Source organism: Mytilus trossulus, chromosome 11 (assembly GCF_036588685.1).
Source record: "Mytilus trossulus isolate FHL-02 chromosome 11, PNRI_Mtr1.1.1.hap1, whole genome shotgun sequence".
Taxonomy (NCBI): Eukaryota; Metazoa; Mollusca; class Bivalvia; order Mytilida; family Mytilidae; genus Mytilus; species Mytilus trossulus.
The window spans coordinates 14,774,648-14,793,705 of NC_086383.1; the positions used below are offsets into that span (position 1 = coordinate 14,774,648).

Genomic DNA, 19,058 nt, shown 5'->3' on the forward strand with positions numbered 1-19,058 from the left:
TTGCACTGTCGGTGTAAAGTTCTCTGAACTTGTGGTAATCTTTTTTTTTATACCTTAGGCAGCAACCATCTGATTTTCTGGGAGGGGGGCTATGGATTTTTTTGGGAAAAAAGTTTGTCTCCAGTTTTTGGAGAAAAAAATAATTTGTTTTTGCCCCTGTTTTACCCTCAGATGCCACTATATGTAATGCTAAAGTTGAAAGAGAAAAAGTTTGTCCGAAAAAAAATTCATGCATACCCCCTACCCCCCCCCCAATTTTTTTTAAATCAAATGGTTTCTGCCTTTATGGTGCTAGCAGCTCTATACCTCTTAAGCAGAGCTAGGAAATTTAACGTACATAGCTCTGATTTCGCTATCCTAAGATACAAGAGCGCAAGCAAGTTAATATAGATCAGAATTATAACATGTATAATAAGAGTAAGAATGATCAGCAGGCAAATTTCTGTCTCCAAAGAAATGAATTTTTGAAAAATCAACTCGAGAATAGATTGCCTTTGCTGTATTTGGCAACAAAAAATATAGGAATTTTTGGTCCTCAGTGCTCTTCAACTTAGTACTCTATTTGGCAACAAAAAATATAGGAATTTTTGGTCCTCAGTGCTCTTCAACTTTGTACTCTATTTGGCCTTTTAAATTTTTTTTGATTCGAGTCACTGATGAATCTTTTTTTAGACGAAACGCGCGTCTGGCTTTAATATAAAATTTTGATCCTGGTATCTATGATGAGTTTATTTGCAACCACTGGGTCGATGCCACTGCTGGTGGAGATTTATTTCCCCGAGGGTATCACCAGCCCAGTAGTTAGCACTTATGTGTTGACCTTAGTTATCATTGATATGTTCATAATTATAAATTAACTGTTAACAAAACTTTGAATTTTTGAAAAATAAAGGCTTTTCTACTTCTGGAATATATTGCCTTAGCTGTATTTTGCAAAACTTTTAGAAATTTTTGGTCCTCAGTGCATTCTCTTCAACTTTTTACTCTATTTGGCATTTTAAACATTTTTTTATTCGAGCGTCACTGATGAGTCTTTTTTTTAGACGAAACGGGCGTCTGGCGTTAATATTCAATTTTGATCCGGTATCTATGATGAGTTTATTTCGACGTGCACTCTGTATAACGTATATATTGATGAACTGATCTCTGGCATTATTGATAGATTATCTTCTCTTTCTAAAACCGCTGTCATGGCTCTTGTTTTAAATCCGTAGAAACAATTCAGAAACAACACGCTAATGTTATACTTGAAACCCGTTTCTTGAATTTGATAAATCTGACTTGCCTGGTCCGTGTGGAATTTCTTCGGAAGTAGATAGGCGGTTGCATTTCTAGAAACGAAATACATTGCCAAAGTCAGCTGCTGAAACCATTATACAATGCAACAAACTTAATTATCCGAATATATATATATGCTATTTTCAAAATTGTTTGCTCAATGAATGTAAGAAGTTGAGTGTTCGAATAGTGAGCTCGGGTAACTAAAAACATTTTTACGTGCAACAATGGGCCAGGATCGAAATGGACTTGCACTGATGCAAGAAATTGATGTAATTGTTGAGACATACGTTTGCACGCATGCATTCAATTCAAGAAAAATGAAATTAGAAATCAATTTTATAAATCATGTGTAACATTGTATTCTATAGTTGTAACTATTTTCATGATACAAAAATAAAATAAAATAAAATAAGATTTTAAAAGGTGACCACCCTCTGGCAAATTCCTGGATCCATCCTTACGGATGAAATGCCGCATTAAAAGTTTTAACGCCGGATAGGATGATATAGTATGATTGTTAATGACAGATTCCATGACATTGATATATGCAATTATAAAATTCATCGTACATATGACAGACATGAACCAGCAACAACTGTACTGAATAAAATACAGGCTCCTGACTTGGGACAAGCACATAACATGCATCTATAAAGAACGTAGTTGAGTTCAACTGTTATCTTTACTATAGTGCTTCTGCTGCTTTGTGCAAATTTTAGAAACTTTATGTGCTTTTGATATGCTTTTTATGTGCAAACCATTTCATTTGTGCTTTTGTGTTTTTATATCACAATTGCATGTATCAGTATGTGTTTAACTTGTAAGATGCTTAAATAACTTTTGTGCTGCATGTTTATCATACTGATTGAACTCTTGCTTTATATGTTTAATGGTGTGTGCATGACTCGATATGTATGTTTTGTTTTACTTGCTGTTATGTCGGGTTTAAAAGCTCTGCAGAGCTTATGTTTGTAATTGCTTGCTTATACCGACTCTAGATAAAGCTTTATGTCTTTTAATATGTCTTATGTAGCATGTTCAGAAACCTGGGAGTCCCCCGACAGTGGTATTTTAAAAACACTTAATTGATACAATCAGATGCAATAACTCGATGTATCTGGGACTATCATAAGTATATAGGCATAAGGCTATAAGTGTTTTGAAGAAATACTCTTGGCTCCTAGATAAAATCAAACATTATGAAGACTCGTTATGCTTGACATGACTAATTATAAGTCAAAGCAGTTAATGGTTCGAAGGACTTGTAAGACATGACCTGTTGGTGAACTTATTCTACCTTTTGATTATTATTGATAATATTCCTGGTTCATCCAGGAGAAAGAGTTCAAATATTTTTAAAAACTAAAGACTGAGTGCTCCGAAATTCGGGTAAGCAGATCCTGCTAACGACTTTTGTAATCGGTGAACACCCAGTTTGAATACATAACTTGTCTGTTTTGGTTTAAAATAATTTTATACTTTACCTTATTCTTAATTTCACATTACATTTTTTAAATTCACATATGAATATGATTATAGTTTATAGCTTTGTTTTAAAATTATATGTGAATTATAAATATAAGTATTTTAAAGAAAATAAAACTAGTTTTTACAAAATTGACCATATTAGGGATAGTAACTCTTTCTCCCTCAATTTATAATCAATAATATTATGTACACACACTTCCAATAAACAGTTCTATTAATTCTAAAAGTATGCTTAAATGATGGAATACAAATATTAAAAAGATCACAACAGAAATTATTAACTTGTTTTCGATACTATTTTAAATAAGAAACAAGGAAAGATTGACAAACAATATAAATACAAGGTCAGGGATGCAATCATAGTTTAAGCATTTCCAATATATGCAAATTAGGGAGGCCATGTTGAATCGACAAGTGGGACAAGTTCACTTCCTGTGATATGAAAACTTCCTAAATGTTCCAACAGAAGCGTTAAATATACTGAAATGCCCGAGCAAATTACCGTCTCGGACTTTCTAAAAGAGACATGGGACGACTACAATTCACCGACGACATCGTCTTTCACCAAGAAGTTGTCGCAGTGTCGAAACACAGTAAACTCCTTGGAGGAAGTGAGTGGACAAATTATTTGTGTACAAATGTTTAGGTGTATACAACCATAAATATTCTATATACATTGCATCTTACCAATGAAAGCATACTTGTCCATTGAAATACAATTGTTCTAATTTGTATCTGAGGGTCAAGAGTGCACAGAGTGACAGACCATTTATTTTTAAATCCTTTTTTACCAACCCTGGTATGTCAGAGTACTTCAGCATCGCCATCAGTGAAGTTAGATGTCTTTACAGGCTAATATATTTTTTTTTTTCTTTGACGTCTTACATCGACTGTAAGGTGTCAAAGAAAAAAAATATATAAATAGCCTTTCAAGATGTCATAATTATTTGGACTACTGTGTAGTACACTGTCACTATACATGCACGAGTAGTCCAAATAATAATGAGGTCTTGAAAGGCTATTTATATTCTTTTGCTTTGACACGTTACAGAGGTGTTGTAAGGCGTCAAAATATAAAAGCCTTTTTGACATCATAATTACAAGGAATTGTATATTTAAAAGGAATGGAAACGCGGCTCGAGAACAATCAGGATACCCGCAGCGCACCCGCAGAGCTATAAACCATGTCTTGCTCTGGCGGAAGTATGATGAATAATATAAAAAATCATGACAGAGTTCCATTTCCTGTCATATAAATCGTTCTTTTAATTCACGGGGTCATCTTGCTTGAGACGATATAAATGAGAGAGAAACCCGAAATCAAGAATAAACTTTTATTCCTAGCAAAAAGTAAGGCCTTAGGTATCATTTTAATGCCTCATCAAACATACGTTTGTAATATTGTATTGAGTAAATTCTCATTAGAATAGACCTCGGTCTTGAAAATTGAGGGAGTTTCATCCGTATTACAAAACAAAAAATACTGTGTTTTGATTTTGTTCTAAAAACTTGAAAACTACGAAGTGCAAAACAAAACAGTTGATATCATTATGAAGCTGAAATCTTATTCTATCGATTACGCTCTTTTTGAAGTTTCTTGTAACTTTTAAGAATTTTCTACGATTTTTCGAAATTTCAGTTTTGAGTTTCAATAATCTGTCAAAATATGTCTATTAATCTGGGAGTGCACTACGATTTCTTCATTATATTGGAAAGTAGAAAGAAAAAAGTGAAAAAATGAGATATCATTTTAAAGAAGGAATATTTTCCTACAGTTTGGTCTAAATTACGAATGCTAAATGTAATTGGTACAATATCATGAATATATATGATTTTATTTCGAAACATGTTGAAAATTTGAAGTTGTGCGTCAACAAATACATCGACACTTTGTATTTTGGTATAAGTTAAATAACTACTTGAAATAGATGGGATATTGACATATGATTTAAAAGCTTAGTCTTTTTTCTATCGTATAGTGTTGGTTTTATGAAAATGGTGATAAAAACGAATTAGCTATGATTTTTCAAAATTCCATGTTTATAGTTCACATTGACGCCATTTTGTTTGAAATAACAGACAAGAAATATATAGAAGACACACGATTGGGATTTATTGTGCCTTTTTATATACCATGTACGATGTTATGCATTTTTTGGTCAAATGCTGCTTTAGATACTAAATCGTTGTTTGGTAATGCAGTTTGCCATTATTAAGCGTTGCCGCAAATTACCATACGAAACAGCAGAGGCCGCAAAAGTATTCCTTTGGTGTTAAAATAAATAAAATGCGAATGTGGGAAAGTTTTAACTGTTTCTAATTAGAAAATTTATTGCATCTCTGCATAATTTAGCAGGTGAGCTCGACATTATTAATTTTTAACATCTTAAAAGTATGTAAGACACAAATTAGCTTATCATTGATACATGATATATTATACCTGCAAATTGGAACATCCCGCATGCCGTTGTTTATTATAACACCTGTAATCTGAGTTCTTTTATCTAGATACTATACTGCAGTTGTTAACATGTTCCTTCCTTCATAATAATTTATTAACTTCTTTCTTTAACAGTCATTTAGTTACATTTTTAAAATGTCCTTTATTTTGCATGAAAACTTTTTAACACTCGTAAAATGTCCGATATCATCTGATTGTGACATACCTTCATGAAATATCAAGATAAAAAAAAAATGAATAATAAGTTTTTTATTAGTAACTTGGCATGTGGTTGTATTGTTATATTTTTTTTCTTGGATTAATTTATTTTTCGTTTCATGATTTATCACTTAGCTACTTTACCACGTTCGTACTACACAATTTTACTTACCGTTACTCTACAATAGAATGTGTATTTCGAATTATCTTCTAAAAAAAACAATAATATGATTTATTTTACGCCAAGCAAATTGAAACAGAATGCCCCTTAGAATGATGTTTTAGTTCATTATTTTTTATTATAAAAACATGCCTATAAGAAGAAAAAAATATCATTGTCAAGTTAGATAACTAGTGTCAGATTAAATGACCACGTTCGATAACTTATACCAGATAAGTAATGAGCCAGTTAGAGCGATGGGGTGTAATTAACACCCGGTCAAAGCAAGAGATGCATCATAATATTTTCTTTGAAGTCGGGGGTTCGACGACTTACAGAAAAGAGCGACGATTTACAGAAAAGAACCGAAAAGGACCGAAAAGAACCAAAAAGAACCGAAAAGGACCGAAAAGAACCGAAAAGGAGATCGAAATGTTTTGTAATCGAAGAAAATTAGCAAATTGCAAAATTATATAAAGTCTATTCTAAATAAAAAGATATTCTTCACAAAAGTTTATTATTAGGAAACCTTATACTGCGACAGGACTACATATTTTAACTAACTGTACATGTGAAAAATTATATATGTAGGGTCCGATGCCTATCTTATGGAATAGAAAACATAGAACAGACAAGAAAATAAAAGATATCAATTCATTACTGTCAAACAATCGTTCTAAGTGAATTATATTTATAAGCTGAGTGTCATTATTTTGTTCAATCTTGGTCGCTAATTCATTTTCAACATTACAATACATATATTAATAAGAATATTTCGTTCTTTTTTGTGTTTATGTGTATGTGTATTACATATTCAATGAAAACACATTAATTGTTACTTTGACGCGTTAAACATGTCAAGGATTTGAATTTGTCAAGGAAAAGTCCCGTTATCTTCATGCACAAGTTTCTCTGTAGATACATCCAGGATACATGAAGCACCACAGGCCAACATTTATCACCATCTGACATCATTTCACTGATCTACATGTACATATCTGTTTTAAGTGGTTTATTGGATAAAATTAATAGAAATAAACATGCCATTAACTTTTTCACACCCTTTAATCTATACGCTATTATATGGCGGCTATATAAAGAGTAAACAATTATCAATTATACCGGGCGAAAGCGGGTGCGCTTTTCATTTATTTATATTCCTTAAAAGATGAAAGAAAATCACTGTGTTTTGCACAAAATTTATAATATATAGATAATGATGTATTTTTTATTGATTAATATCCTTTTATTCCCATGTAGCCAATCGTTTTATACCGTAAATTGAATTAAGAAATTTAAACGAATCAGGAACATAAACTGTTCCCAGAACGAACCAAGAACATCGTAAATATATAAAAAAAAAAGATGTGGTATGATTGCCAATGAGACAACTATCAACAACAGACCAAAATGACACAAACATTAACAACTATAGGTCACCGTACGGGCTTCAACAATGAGCAAAGACCATACCGTATAGTCAGCTATAAAAGGCCCCGATAAGACAATATAAAACAATTCAAACGAGAAAATAAACGGCCTTATTTATGTAAAAAAAAAAATGAACGAAAAACAAATATGTAACACATTATAAACAAACGACAACCACGGAATTACAAGCTCCTGACTTGGGACAGGCACATACGTAAGTAATGTGGCGGGGTTAAACATGTAAGCAGGATCCCAACCCTCCCCTAACCTGGGATAGTGTACGTTATAACAGGACAACATAAGAACGAACTATAAAACTATAAAGTTTGCCAAGGTTTACATGTAACAAGAAATGAAATTTTCTTCAAATGTTTTTTACAATTCTATTTTCTAAAACAACGGAAATGACACTTTGATTATTTTTTTTCAAAATTTTAAATACCTCAATCTGATACAGGGAAATCTAACTTTTTTGTAAGTCTACATATCCATATCAATGTACACTCTAAATTTGAATTATACATTCCTTTATTACGAGGGGGTTTACATTGGTGTTTTTACTTTTAAACTATATATATATATATATATTTATAAGTACGTCTGAGTCAGTGACAACCCTACAACAGATGTATCCATCGGATCGCCATCAATGATGGTGATACATGGCTGTGTACATAATGTATATACAACTCGTCTAAACATCAACCCAACAATGTTAGATCTGTAAATTTGCTTTCGCAAATTTTGGTTCTTCCCTCGCCGGTGTTGACATGAATATCAATTACATTGTATACATGGTCATTTTTATAAATTTTCTGTTTACAAAACTTTGAATTATTCGAAAAACTAAGGATTTTCTTACCCCAGGAGTAGATTACCTTAGCCGTATTTGGCACAACTTTTTGGAATTTTTGGTCCTCAATGCTCTTCAAATTTGTATTTGTTTGGCTTTTTAACTATTTTGATCTGAGCGTCACTGATGAGTCTTATGTAGACGAACGCGCGTCTGGCGTATAAAATTATAATCCTGGTACTTTTGATAGCTATTTAGACGAGTTATATATATATTTATATATACATTTTTTCAACATTATTTGTATGCTCTTTTCGGTTCTTTTCGGTTCTTTTCGGTCCCTTTCGGTTCTTTTTGGTCCTTTTCGGTTCTTTTCTGTAAATCGTCGCTCTTTTCTGTAAATCGTTGGACCGGAAGTCGGCCGCGTTTCCATTCCTTTTAAATATACAATTCCTTGATAATTATTAGGACTTAATTTCGTGGACAGAGAATATACATTTTAGCATCCTTGAATCTATACACCTTATTGCTTATCCTGGCTGACCCGGCCGCTTAAAATTTTGACATCATACATAATCACTTTCCATTGTGGCGTCAGATATTTTGTTTTATGACGTCAAAATTTTACGGGAACCTGTGTGATATAGCAATGGTGAAAAAATACTATGAACTCCTTTTTTGTATTTAGAAATTAAAATATAGTAAGCCAGTCTGTCTTAACATTTGCATATAATTCTTTTCCGTTTTAGAAAGAAAATATACCTGACTGTGTTTTATACTAATTAGTTGCCTAAAATGTTATATATGCAAAATTATCAAATTCAGATTTTAAATGCACCTAAACAGAAGCACATGCACAATCTAAACAGGATGTAACATTCAGTTTTGTATTACATGATCTACAATATGTTTATATTTTAACAATTCAAGGAGTTTATGAATGCATGATATTTTAAAAGCAGCCGCAAACTTATAAAATGTAAGATTGATCAGCCCTTATTTGATACTTGACCATGATGATAGCAGTACTAGTTAAAAGTAAAAAAAAAAAAGTCTCAAGTAAAATATAAAAAAATCCCAGTTATTTAAGTTCATGACCACACTCTTCTCAGTCACCCCCTCCCCCAAGTATATACATAGCCCCCTATAGATAATGAGAAAAGGACAAATCAATTTTTATACGACCGCAAAATTTGAAAAAAATTTCGTCGTATATTGCTATCACGTTGTTTTTAAAATAAAATCATACATTTTAGTCTTATTATGATCACAACTGATTCTATAAAGGTACAAAATGAGGGCCTCTATCACTTCAAAGACCCCTGTAGTAGGTCCGAGAACACAATTAATTCGTAGTGCATTTCTTTTAGAACATAAATGAAAATAAAAAAAATCCCACCTGCGCTTTCTCAAAGAAACTTTTACAGTGTGTTGTACTACTTTTGGGACAAATTATATCAAATTTATAGAAAACTTCATCGTCTCTAACTCAAAATATGGACAATTTTAAGTTTAGGGCGTCTTGAAATCTTTTGACAGCTTCCGAAGTGCTCATTTTCAACCTTTTTCAGCTGGACCAAATCACTACTTTCCTTTAAAATTCTGGACCCAAATTTTTTTACAGTGTAATTTCATCCCCCTTCTTGCAATTTGAGGCAGTGAACATGGAGAAATAAATTTGGAAGGGGCATAAAAATTAATGGCAAGTAACCCACTGTCAACACTAGGGACTATATTTGTGAACAACGAAAATCAAGGGACGACAATGGTGGTCTCGGACCTAATAGGGTAGAAAGAGTTGACAAATCTTAAAAAAACTTGGTATGAACAAAGCTTAATGTATTATAACACTGCTTACAAAGTTTCATGACAATAGGATGTACAGTATAGACATTAATTTAAGTTCTATACTCATCTTTACGTGTAAAATTTTGACGTTAAAATTGAAAAATTTCAACTATCAACATTTGGGGCTTTAAAAATTAAAATATTGCAAAAAAATACTTTTTAAATGCCTTAACATATAACTTATCATGTACTAAAAGCAATAGAGTACTCATTTGATTTATCAGACTTGGCATAATTATTCAAAAGTCAAATTTATATGAGCCTGTGCCTAAAAATTCAGGTTTTTCAATGAAGGGGAGCCTTACATGAAGATGTAATATTTTCCAGCAATTTTTAATTTGTGAAGCTTTTTAGTTATAAATAATCCTTACATATGTATTTAAAGTACTTTAAATGGAAAGAAAAGTTACAAATAACATATCATATTAGTTTAAAAGGGTCTTAGGCCAAGTAAGACTGGAAAAAATTTAGGGTCAATTAAGGCCGTGCTACATATTTACATTAAAAAATGCATATTGAGGCTATAAGAAATAAAAATTTGTGTCTTTTTTATCATTTCTATACTCATGTGACATGATACAACAAATCTGAGCACAAAAAGACTCTTGCAATTAACTTTTCTTACAAGCAGTATGGGCTGAAACAAAGATTTTTGCCTTTTTAGGGAAAAACTTGCATGCAATTTATTCTCAACAGGCTTATATTTAAACCACTTGCTATCCTACAGAAGAAAAGAAATTTATTATGTGAAATGGAACAGGTACAATAGACATTGTAAAGTGCATTTGATACAAATTTAGTGAGGTCTGTAATATGGACATCAAATTTTATATACCAAGCTCCCCACTATTGCCTTCATCCAAACAAGGCGTTAGACAAGGGTCATTTATACAACACATTTTGCACATTTTATCTGAGATAAACTTCTTTTCTGTAGATTCAGAGTTCATAAATAAGTAAAAGAAGCAGGTAAAGGCATAGAAACACAAATATTGACCCATAAAAACCTGTCAGATAGAAAGTCAGGATGCCATTTATGCATCAATATTGAAAAAGTTATAAAATGCCTATTTTGACCATAAAATGCCAAAATTGGTCATTTTTGCAGAAATTCTATAAAATAAAAGTTTAAATCCTTTAGTTTCATGCTATTTGACAAGTTGACACCATCAAATCATTTAGGGAAGTTGCCAGAGTACAAATTCTATATTTACAGATTTCACCTCTTAGGTCCGAGAACACAATTAATTCGTAGTGCATTTCTTTTAGAACATAAATGAAAATAAAAAAAATCCCACCTGCGCTTTCTCAAAGAAACTTTTACAGTGTGTTGTACTACTTTTGGGACAAATTATATCAAATTTATAGAAAACTTCATCGTCTCTAACTCAAAATATGGACAATTTTAAGTTTAGGGCGTCTTGAAATCTTTTGACAGCTTCCGAAGTGCTCATTTTCAACCTTTTTCAGCTGGACCAAATCACTACTTTCCTTTAAAATTCTGGACCCAAATTTTTTTACAGTGTAATTTCATCCCCCTTCTTGCAATTTGAGGCAGTGAACATGGAGAAATAAATTTGGAAGGGGCATAAAAATTAATGGCAAGTAACCCACTGTCAACACTAGGGACTATATTTGTGAACAACGAAAATCAAGGGACGACAATGGTGGTCTCGGACCAGTAACAGGCCTAATTTTCTCAATTACCTTTAAATTATTGCATTGAATTACATGTAATTCATGTGATTATACCCTTCAATAATTATATGTAAAACGTATATATACATAACTTGTGTCTATTTAAAGGTATTAGATAAGTAGCACAAATATCAAATTAAATGGAAAGAATGCACCATTGACTGCATTGCATAAAAATGATATTTAACCATCAGGGTAATTTATGTATACATATGATATCCAGCTGACCAAGCTAGAAGAAGTTTTAGAAACTAGCTATAGTACAATGCATCTTGTGAAACAGCTTCCTGAATGTACATGTAATTCATGATTTTTGCCATGCTTATTTCTTTTAATTAACTTACAGTCTGCACCATTAGCCACTAGTCAGACTAGTAAAATTTTATTTGGACTAGCAAGTATTTGCAAAACTTTGTTTAGGCACATAAGAAGAATGGCAGAATATTGGTCTTCGGACTAGTAGTTGGAAATTTTCTTGGTGCAGACTGAACTTATACACGTAAATGTTGAACTAGAAAGCTACATGCATGTGTCCCTTTTCAATGTTGTTTTCAAGATTTTAAACTCTACTACTCCAAAAATTTGGGAAACACTGGTGTGTGATTCTATGTAGTTATGTAATTGGATGATGTTCAAAGGTTAAGATCAGACATTTTTTTTTGTTTGATGTATAGATTTCAAACTGAATGTACTTATAAACTTAAGACTACCAATTACACATGATGTATGTATTAAATCAACCACTGAATTCATATATAGGCCAAACAAAAAAGTATGAGTGTTTTCTAAATCCCCATCTACCCTAATCCCCCCTACTCTAAATTTTGTTGGACCATTTTTGATTAAGCACTGTGGTTTGGAAGTCACTAGGTTGCTCCTGTAGACATGATAGACTATGTTTAAAAAAAATAAAAATAAAAAAAATCCCTACCTACCCTATTTTCGTTTAGCATGTGACAGTAAACACACATACTTTTTTGTTTTGCCTAAATCAACTACTGAATTTTCATAGGTACATTTACCATGTTTACCTTTAAATGATCTTAAGGGTTTTGTTAAATAACTCCAAACTGACCTTTTAAACAATTTATTTTTTAAGTTTGTAATATTGTATTCAAACCAAATTAAAGGATGCCTATAGACATGATAGATAATCTATTAGTTCAGATTTTACACATTATCTGAAATTTGAGAAAGGAATAAAAACATCATTGTTTTCATTTTTCTGTAGGTCTATGTATACATCTGCAGGTCTTAAATAACCTAAATACTGATTTAAGGAATTCAATTCAAATAAAAAATTAAAGTGTCAAATAACATATTTTACATTTTTTACGTACACATCCAATTTAAACTGTCCACTTTTATAATTTTAACTGTCTAACGTTTATGAATTGGTTTCTCTTTCAGTACAGATAATTCTGATGGTTTCTCTTTCAGTACAGATAATTCTGATGGTTTCTCTTTCAGTACAGATAATTCTGGTTATTTGCATAGCCTTTTGTCAGACATATTACATTGTAAATGTACTTATTTGTATAGGTGATATATTCTTACCATATTTATACCTGTTAAGACTAAGAGTTATATTTATGTTTTTTAGACAAAAATCCTTGATGAAAAAGACTGTAACTGTAACATTCAAATTCCATGACCATTTTTAGACTATCATGTTTTGGATCTTTTTAAAAGATTTAAAGATAATATTCTGACTGATACTTGTAAACATGACCATGCATTTTGTAATTTGCTGAATGAGTTCTCCGGGTCATGTGCATAGTTGAATTGCATGACACATTCAGAACCTTCAAGTCCTGAACTTTGCTATGATTTAGCGATTTTTACAAGTTTTACTGTAAGTACATGAAGTTTTGACCAGTTAAAATTTGTACAGAAAGTAAACAACAGAAATGGCTGAAGTGGTTTTTCTATACAAGGGTTATCAGTTAACAGGAAATGAATCCTGTGTGTAAGGAAGTGAGAGAGAAATAAACGTGTCACATGTATTTCCTCTAGATTGTGATAAATCTCTTGATTTTTTTTTTGTAAAAAAATTGAAATATGATTTATATTAAAATAAATCTTCCTTGTGATTTTGTATAATTCATACACGACTTTCAATGACTTTGTTACAGTTGAAATTTATGTACAAGATTTTCTTATCATTTTGATAAATAATAGTTGATACATTGTTAAAAAAGGAAGTAATTCAAAAATACAATATGCTCCTAAATTTAAAGGAATGAACCTGTTAAACTTTATGATTTGTTTGATTTCAGTTTCTTGATGTTAAGTTTAGGGTTTTAAATAAAGGGAATGGTAATACAAAGATATTTTACAAGTCCCCTTGTTAACTTTGCCTTGATGCCCCCTTTTTGTCAAAATCCTGGAGGACAGGAGCCTTAAATGAGAGAACAGACTTTAAATCATTATTAATTCATTTAATAAGAGTTATGCCCCTAGGAAACATTCATTTTATTGAAAACTGCATCTATCTTTATATTGTAAAAGTGTTAAAAAGCACACATTTCTTTAAAATATGTATAAAATATTTTTAGATATATATTGCCTTTTGGTGGATAAAATATGTGCAAAGGGGAGACAATGCAACTCGTGTCCTTGTAAATTACCTATGCTTAGTGGCTAAGTGAATAGTATTTGGTAAGATTAATATGGCAGACCATGCAAGACCCTCATAGGTACAAATAAACCGTAGTTAAGGTTTTTTTTAACAAACCCTAATTGTTTGAAGAGTTTTTGCAATAATTTAATCATGTTCATCTTTTTTTTATTTTAGAAACTAGATGTAGACAGAAGCAGTGTGTCGAAGATGAAGAAGTCAGTCAAAGCTTTATACAACTCCATCAAAAGTAAGAAATCATACCTTAGAATATAGATTTAAGAAGATGTGGTATGAGTGCCAATAAGATAACTTTTCATCAAAGTCACAATTAGTAAAATGTTAACCATTATAGGTCAAAGTATGACCTTCAACACAGAGCCTTGGCTCACACTGAATAGTGAGCTATTAAGGGCCAAAAAAAACCATTCATACAGGAAACCCAATGGTTTAATCGAAATAAGAAATGTTGAACATTTATCACTGCTTATGAACCACATCAACAAACAACAACCACTGAACAACATGTTCCTGACTTAGGACAGCTGCAAACAAATTCAGTGGGTTTAGACTGTTCATTAGAATAAGACAAGATTTACTTAAAAAAATTGCATACTGCAAATCTGACTTTATGTTTATGTCAAAATAAGCATTACAGTGTTTACAAATACAATAGAAAGAAAAAGAAAATATATGGATGGCCTTGTGCTTAATATTCAGCATCCCTTCTTCATTTGATAAAATCTAAATTGAATCTGTTTTAAATGACTAGATTTAAGCTTTTTATTACATGTGCAGTGTAGGCTTGATATTCAGCTCCCATTCTTCATTTGCTATTGCAAATGTTAATTGAATCTGTAGAAAATGACTTATTTATTCATGTTATTATTATATCAAATATATACATTTTTTAATTATCTATATTTAAGAGCATGTAGAAAGTGAAGATACTTTAGCTGAGAATATCGAACATGTTGGAGAAAGTCAGTTGGAACAAGAACCTTGTGTCGGTAAATATCAAACAGTGATGAAAAAATATGGGCATTTCATTCCTAATTATGCCCTACCTTGGATAGTAGTGGGGCATTATGTTATATTACGGATTACAAATGTGTCGAGGTTTGTGATTGGATAACAGCACGGAAACTGCCGGGGTATATATGACGTTTTATCCGCAATTGGAACCTCAAAAACGTCATCATAACACCGGTTACTATGTGTCGTAGTCAAAAGCTATCAGACTGTCAGAGGCTCACAGAGGGAAAATAAGGACATGCTTTCGGCTCAGGGGATATAAACTCTAAGCCGGGAATGTCACAGTATATACCCTGTCTGAGACCTGAATAACGTATAATATGGACTGTGATTCGGTTCTCCAAACCCATATCCTGTGTTGAATTAAGTTGTTAAAAGTTTTGAATTGAGTTATGTTAAATTTTTGGATTAAGATAGTTTGTGGTCCTATCAACCACATGTTTCTTAAAAAATAAACTCAGTTACCGTCTTATAAATGATATATATAAGTAATTTAGAGGTTTTAATAGTAAAACTGGTTTTGACATAAAATTACAAAATGTGCATCTCTGCATAAACTAACCCCTTTACAGTATATATAAAGAATAACAGTGATCATGAAACAATAGGTAGGCAAAGATCAACAACTTTTTTTATGCCATGCTTCAGTGGCAGCATTAAGTTTAATCTATGATTCTAACATTTTATGAAGACGGCACACTGTATGACAGTGAAGATAAAAAAAAAATGAAAATTAACATTTATGTTCTGTTTGTTACAGATGATGCATTTAACAAATTTTCTACAGTCACCAAAGAATTGTCTGGTTCCATGAATGAATTAGTAAGTGTAGGGTAATTACACCTTCATAGATAAATAGGGGGGAGCTTGTGAGAATTTTATAGACCTCTGCAGATCATGTTTTGCAGAGCTGTTGACATGGTGGACTCATTTATTTTTGGCTGCTTCAATTTTCATGGATTAAGGAAAAAATGACCTGTTACCCTTTGAACTAGCAAAGGTATTCTCCTGCCAACAAAAAAAATATCAATCAATTCTTTGGACTATTATTGACGAGCTAGGTCAATTTAGAATCAAACTCATATACATATGTATAGATGTAAGAAGATTTGGTATGAGTGCCAATGAGAAATCTCTCATTCCAAGTCACAATTTATAAAAGTAAACCATTATAGGTCAAAGTGCAATCTTCAACACAGAGCCTTGGCTCACACTGAACAGCAAGCTTTCAAGGGCTCCAAAACGACTAGTGTAAAACCATCTCTCTTCCTAGTACAAAGCAGACTCCTTTCACCAATAAAGGTGGTGTTAAACATTCAACTCTAAAATTTTCAAGGCTAGATAAAGGATATGAAAAATACCAAGAAATCTTCAGTATACTTATACTTTGATTTAATGTTTTTAGTTTTCTCTATTTATCATATCTCAGAATAAAAACATTGTAACTCCAGAGGCTTTTTCATTTATTTAAAAATATGATTGTCAATGAAAAATTATATGCACTGTACAGACTTCAACAATGAATAAACTCCACACCACATAGGTTTGCTATAAAAGTCACAGAAATGACAAACAATTCAAAAGGGAAAACTAACTGATTTTTGTACAAAATGATGTTTTCTCTGAGATGGCTGTGCTGTGTATATTTGTCTAATATTTGAATGTCTTTTACAGGTGTCTAAGTTACACAGTATGCTGTTATTTCCACTTGACACATTCCTGAAGAATGATTTAAAGGGTGTGAAAGGTGACCTCAGAAAACCATTAGATAAAACATGGAAAGACTATGAAACTAAATTGTAAGTTCTTAATATTTGAAGTATTGATCATGTTGATATTTCTTATCATAGGGAAAGGTGTTGAAGAGACAACAACCCTACCAAAGAGCACAAAATCAGCTGAAGTCTATCAAAGGGTCTTTAATACAGCGAGAAAATCCCATGAAAATTAATACAACTCTATGAGAAATGTACACTTTGTTGTTCATCTATTCAAACAAAGTCCCATGAAAATTAATACAAATTCCGTAGTATACATTAGTATTATTTTAGTTTCTTGTGTACAATTTGGAAATTAGTATGGCGTTCATTATCACTAAACTGGTATATATAGCTGAAGGACGACTTCGGGTGCGGAAATTACTCGCTACATTGAAGACCTGTTGGTGACCTTCTGCTGTTGTTTTTTCTTTGGTCGGGTTGTTGTCTCTTTGACACATTCCCCATTTCCATACTCAATTTTATTTTTGTACTTACATCTAAACCATACAGATTTCCTTTCATCCAGAGTAATTAAACATATATATATATAAAAATAAAGATGGTGATTTGTTTTCCTTTTAAGTTCAAAGATAGAGAAGGAAAAGCGACAATTGGCAAAAGAAGTTGGTATGACAAGGGAGACAATCACAGGAGCAGAGGTAGGGTTTATAAAGGAATGGCTGGCAAATGTTTCCATATTAACAAATGCTTGTTTATTAATGATGTTGATGAATTAGTGTTGAATGTCCATTGGCAATGCTTTGCATGAATAAGAATGAGAAAATATTGAAGTGTGATGAAAAGGAACTCTTAACAAATTAAATTCATAGTAGAAATAAGAACTATTTGATTTTTTTATCCTGCTTTGTAATTGACTTTGGTTTGACCTTGACTCATGACCTTCCACTCTGGAAGCAAGAAAGTTACCATGAAAATACTTGAATAGGTGGTTTGTTGATGGTAGAACATATTTTAGTAAAGTCCATAGAGTTTTAAAAAGTTTTGAAAAGTGCAAAAATGCAAAAAAAAAAAAAATTACTACAGGGATGAAACTTTTAGAATTACCTCCCCTCATCATTCTATAAAGTAATATCATATTAAACCAATACAGCAAAAATATAAATTTTCTGTTTATGAGTCTTCCTACCCATTTAAAAATCTTAATTTAAGAATAATAATAAGTAAAGAAAAAAATCTATTTTTGTTTTGTTTTGCAGATTGCTGAAGAAATGGAAAAGGAAAGAAAAGTTTTTCAACTTCAGTTGTGTGAGGTATGAAAATTTAAATAGGACTTGGAAATAATAAATGTTCTAATTTGCATGGTAGTATATCTATTATCTTTGTGGAGGTACAAAATAAACAGGAGCAGTTGGAAAACCTTGTATTTATTAACAAGTGGAATAAAATGATAAAAAATATAAAACATATTTCTGACATAGGGTGGTTCCATAAAAAAGTACATTGTTACTGTCATAATACCAGGGAAAGGCACTTTGAAAATGAAGTACCGGTAACCTTTTCTTAGGCATTATGTATATTTTTTAAGAAACAAACCATAACACAAGCATACTTTAAGGGATATAGTGGTTAAACCTGGTTTAAAAGCTGAAACTTGACAGTTGTTTAACAGTCTGTCAAAACCCCTGGTTACCAGTACAAATTCAGTGTTCGCATTCTTTGCAACTTTAATTAAATTTGACAACATGAAAAAGTCAGCCATGTCTGATGACAAAGTTAAAGAAGTAAATAGCATGGTGAGTTGCATTGTATCATTTTCTCTCTCTCCATTTCAGTACTTGATAAGGGTGAATGAAATCAAGACAAAGAAAGGTGTAGATTTGCTGCTGCATTTAGTAGACTACTATCGTGCACTGACAATGTAAGTACCAAATAGATGTGGACTGTATTGTTATCTGAAAACATGATTTTGACTGAAAAGTCACTTATGTTGAATAATAATTATTCATGGAATACAATTTTTTTTGTGGATTCGTAAACAACAATTTTTATGTATGCAAACTTTGGCAAAATTAGCAATATACGAAAATTGGTGCCTTCCAAAAAAAATGAATTTACAGTATCCCCCCCCTTACAAAAATAGCTTTCAGTATTTTGTCATTTTCCACCTACTGATTAAGGACAGGAAACTCCCACACACTCAAATATAAATTCCAGTTTAGGTATTAGATAAATGTTGGATAGGAAAGCTTTGATTCAATTTTCCTATGTTATATCCTCATGACAAAGAATGATTTAGAATTTGCAGAAAAAGACATAATGTTGGT

The 19,058-nt window shown here is 31.7% G+C and overlaps 1 protein-coding gene across 4 annotated transcripts in view; it reads left to right on the top strand.

Moving 5' to 3' along the window:
* The first annotated feature begins 3,162 nt into the window (after positions 1-3,162).
* The window catches only part of LOC134690773 (arf-GAP with SH3 domain, ANK repeat and PH domain-containing protein 2-like), a 45,564-nt gene continuing 29,668 nt past the window's right edge, over positions 3,163-19,058 (top strand). For all 4 annotated transcript variants that reach the window (XM_063550816.1, XM_063550817.1, XM_063550818.1 and 1 more), the window contains exons 1-8: positions 3,163-3,380; positions 14,156-14,228; positions 14,908-14,988; positions 15,774-15,835; positions 16,688-16,812; positions 17,357-17,432; positions 17,991-18,044; positions 18,567-18,652. In XM_063550816.1, the coding sequence (XP_063406886.1) occupies positions 3,255-3,380; positions 14,156-14,228; positions 14,908-14,988; positions 15,774-15,835; positions 16,688-16,812; positions 17,357-17,432; positions 17,991-18,044; positions 18,567-18,652 (683 nt within the window). In that variant the 5' untranslated portion in view covers positions 3,163-3,254. The remainder of the gene's footprint in view (positions 3,381-14,155; positions 14,229-14,907; positions 14,989-15,773; positions 15,836-16,687; positions 16,813-17,356; positions 17,433-17,990; positions 18,045-18,566; positions 18,653-19,058) is intronic.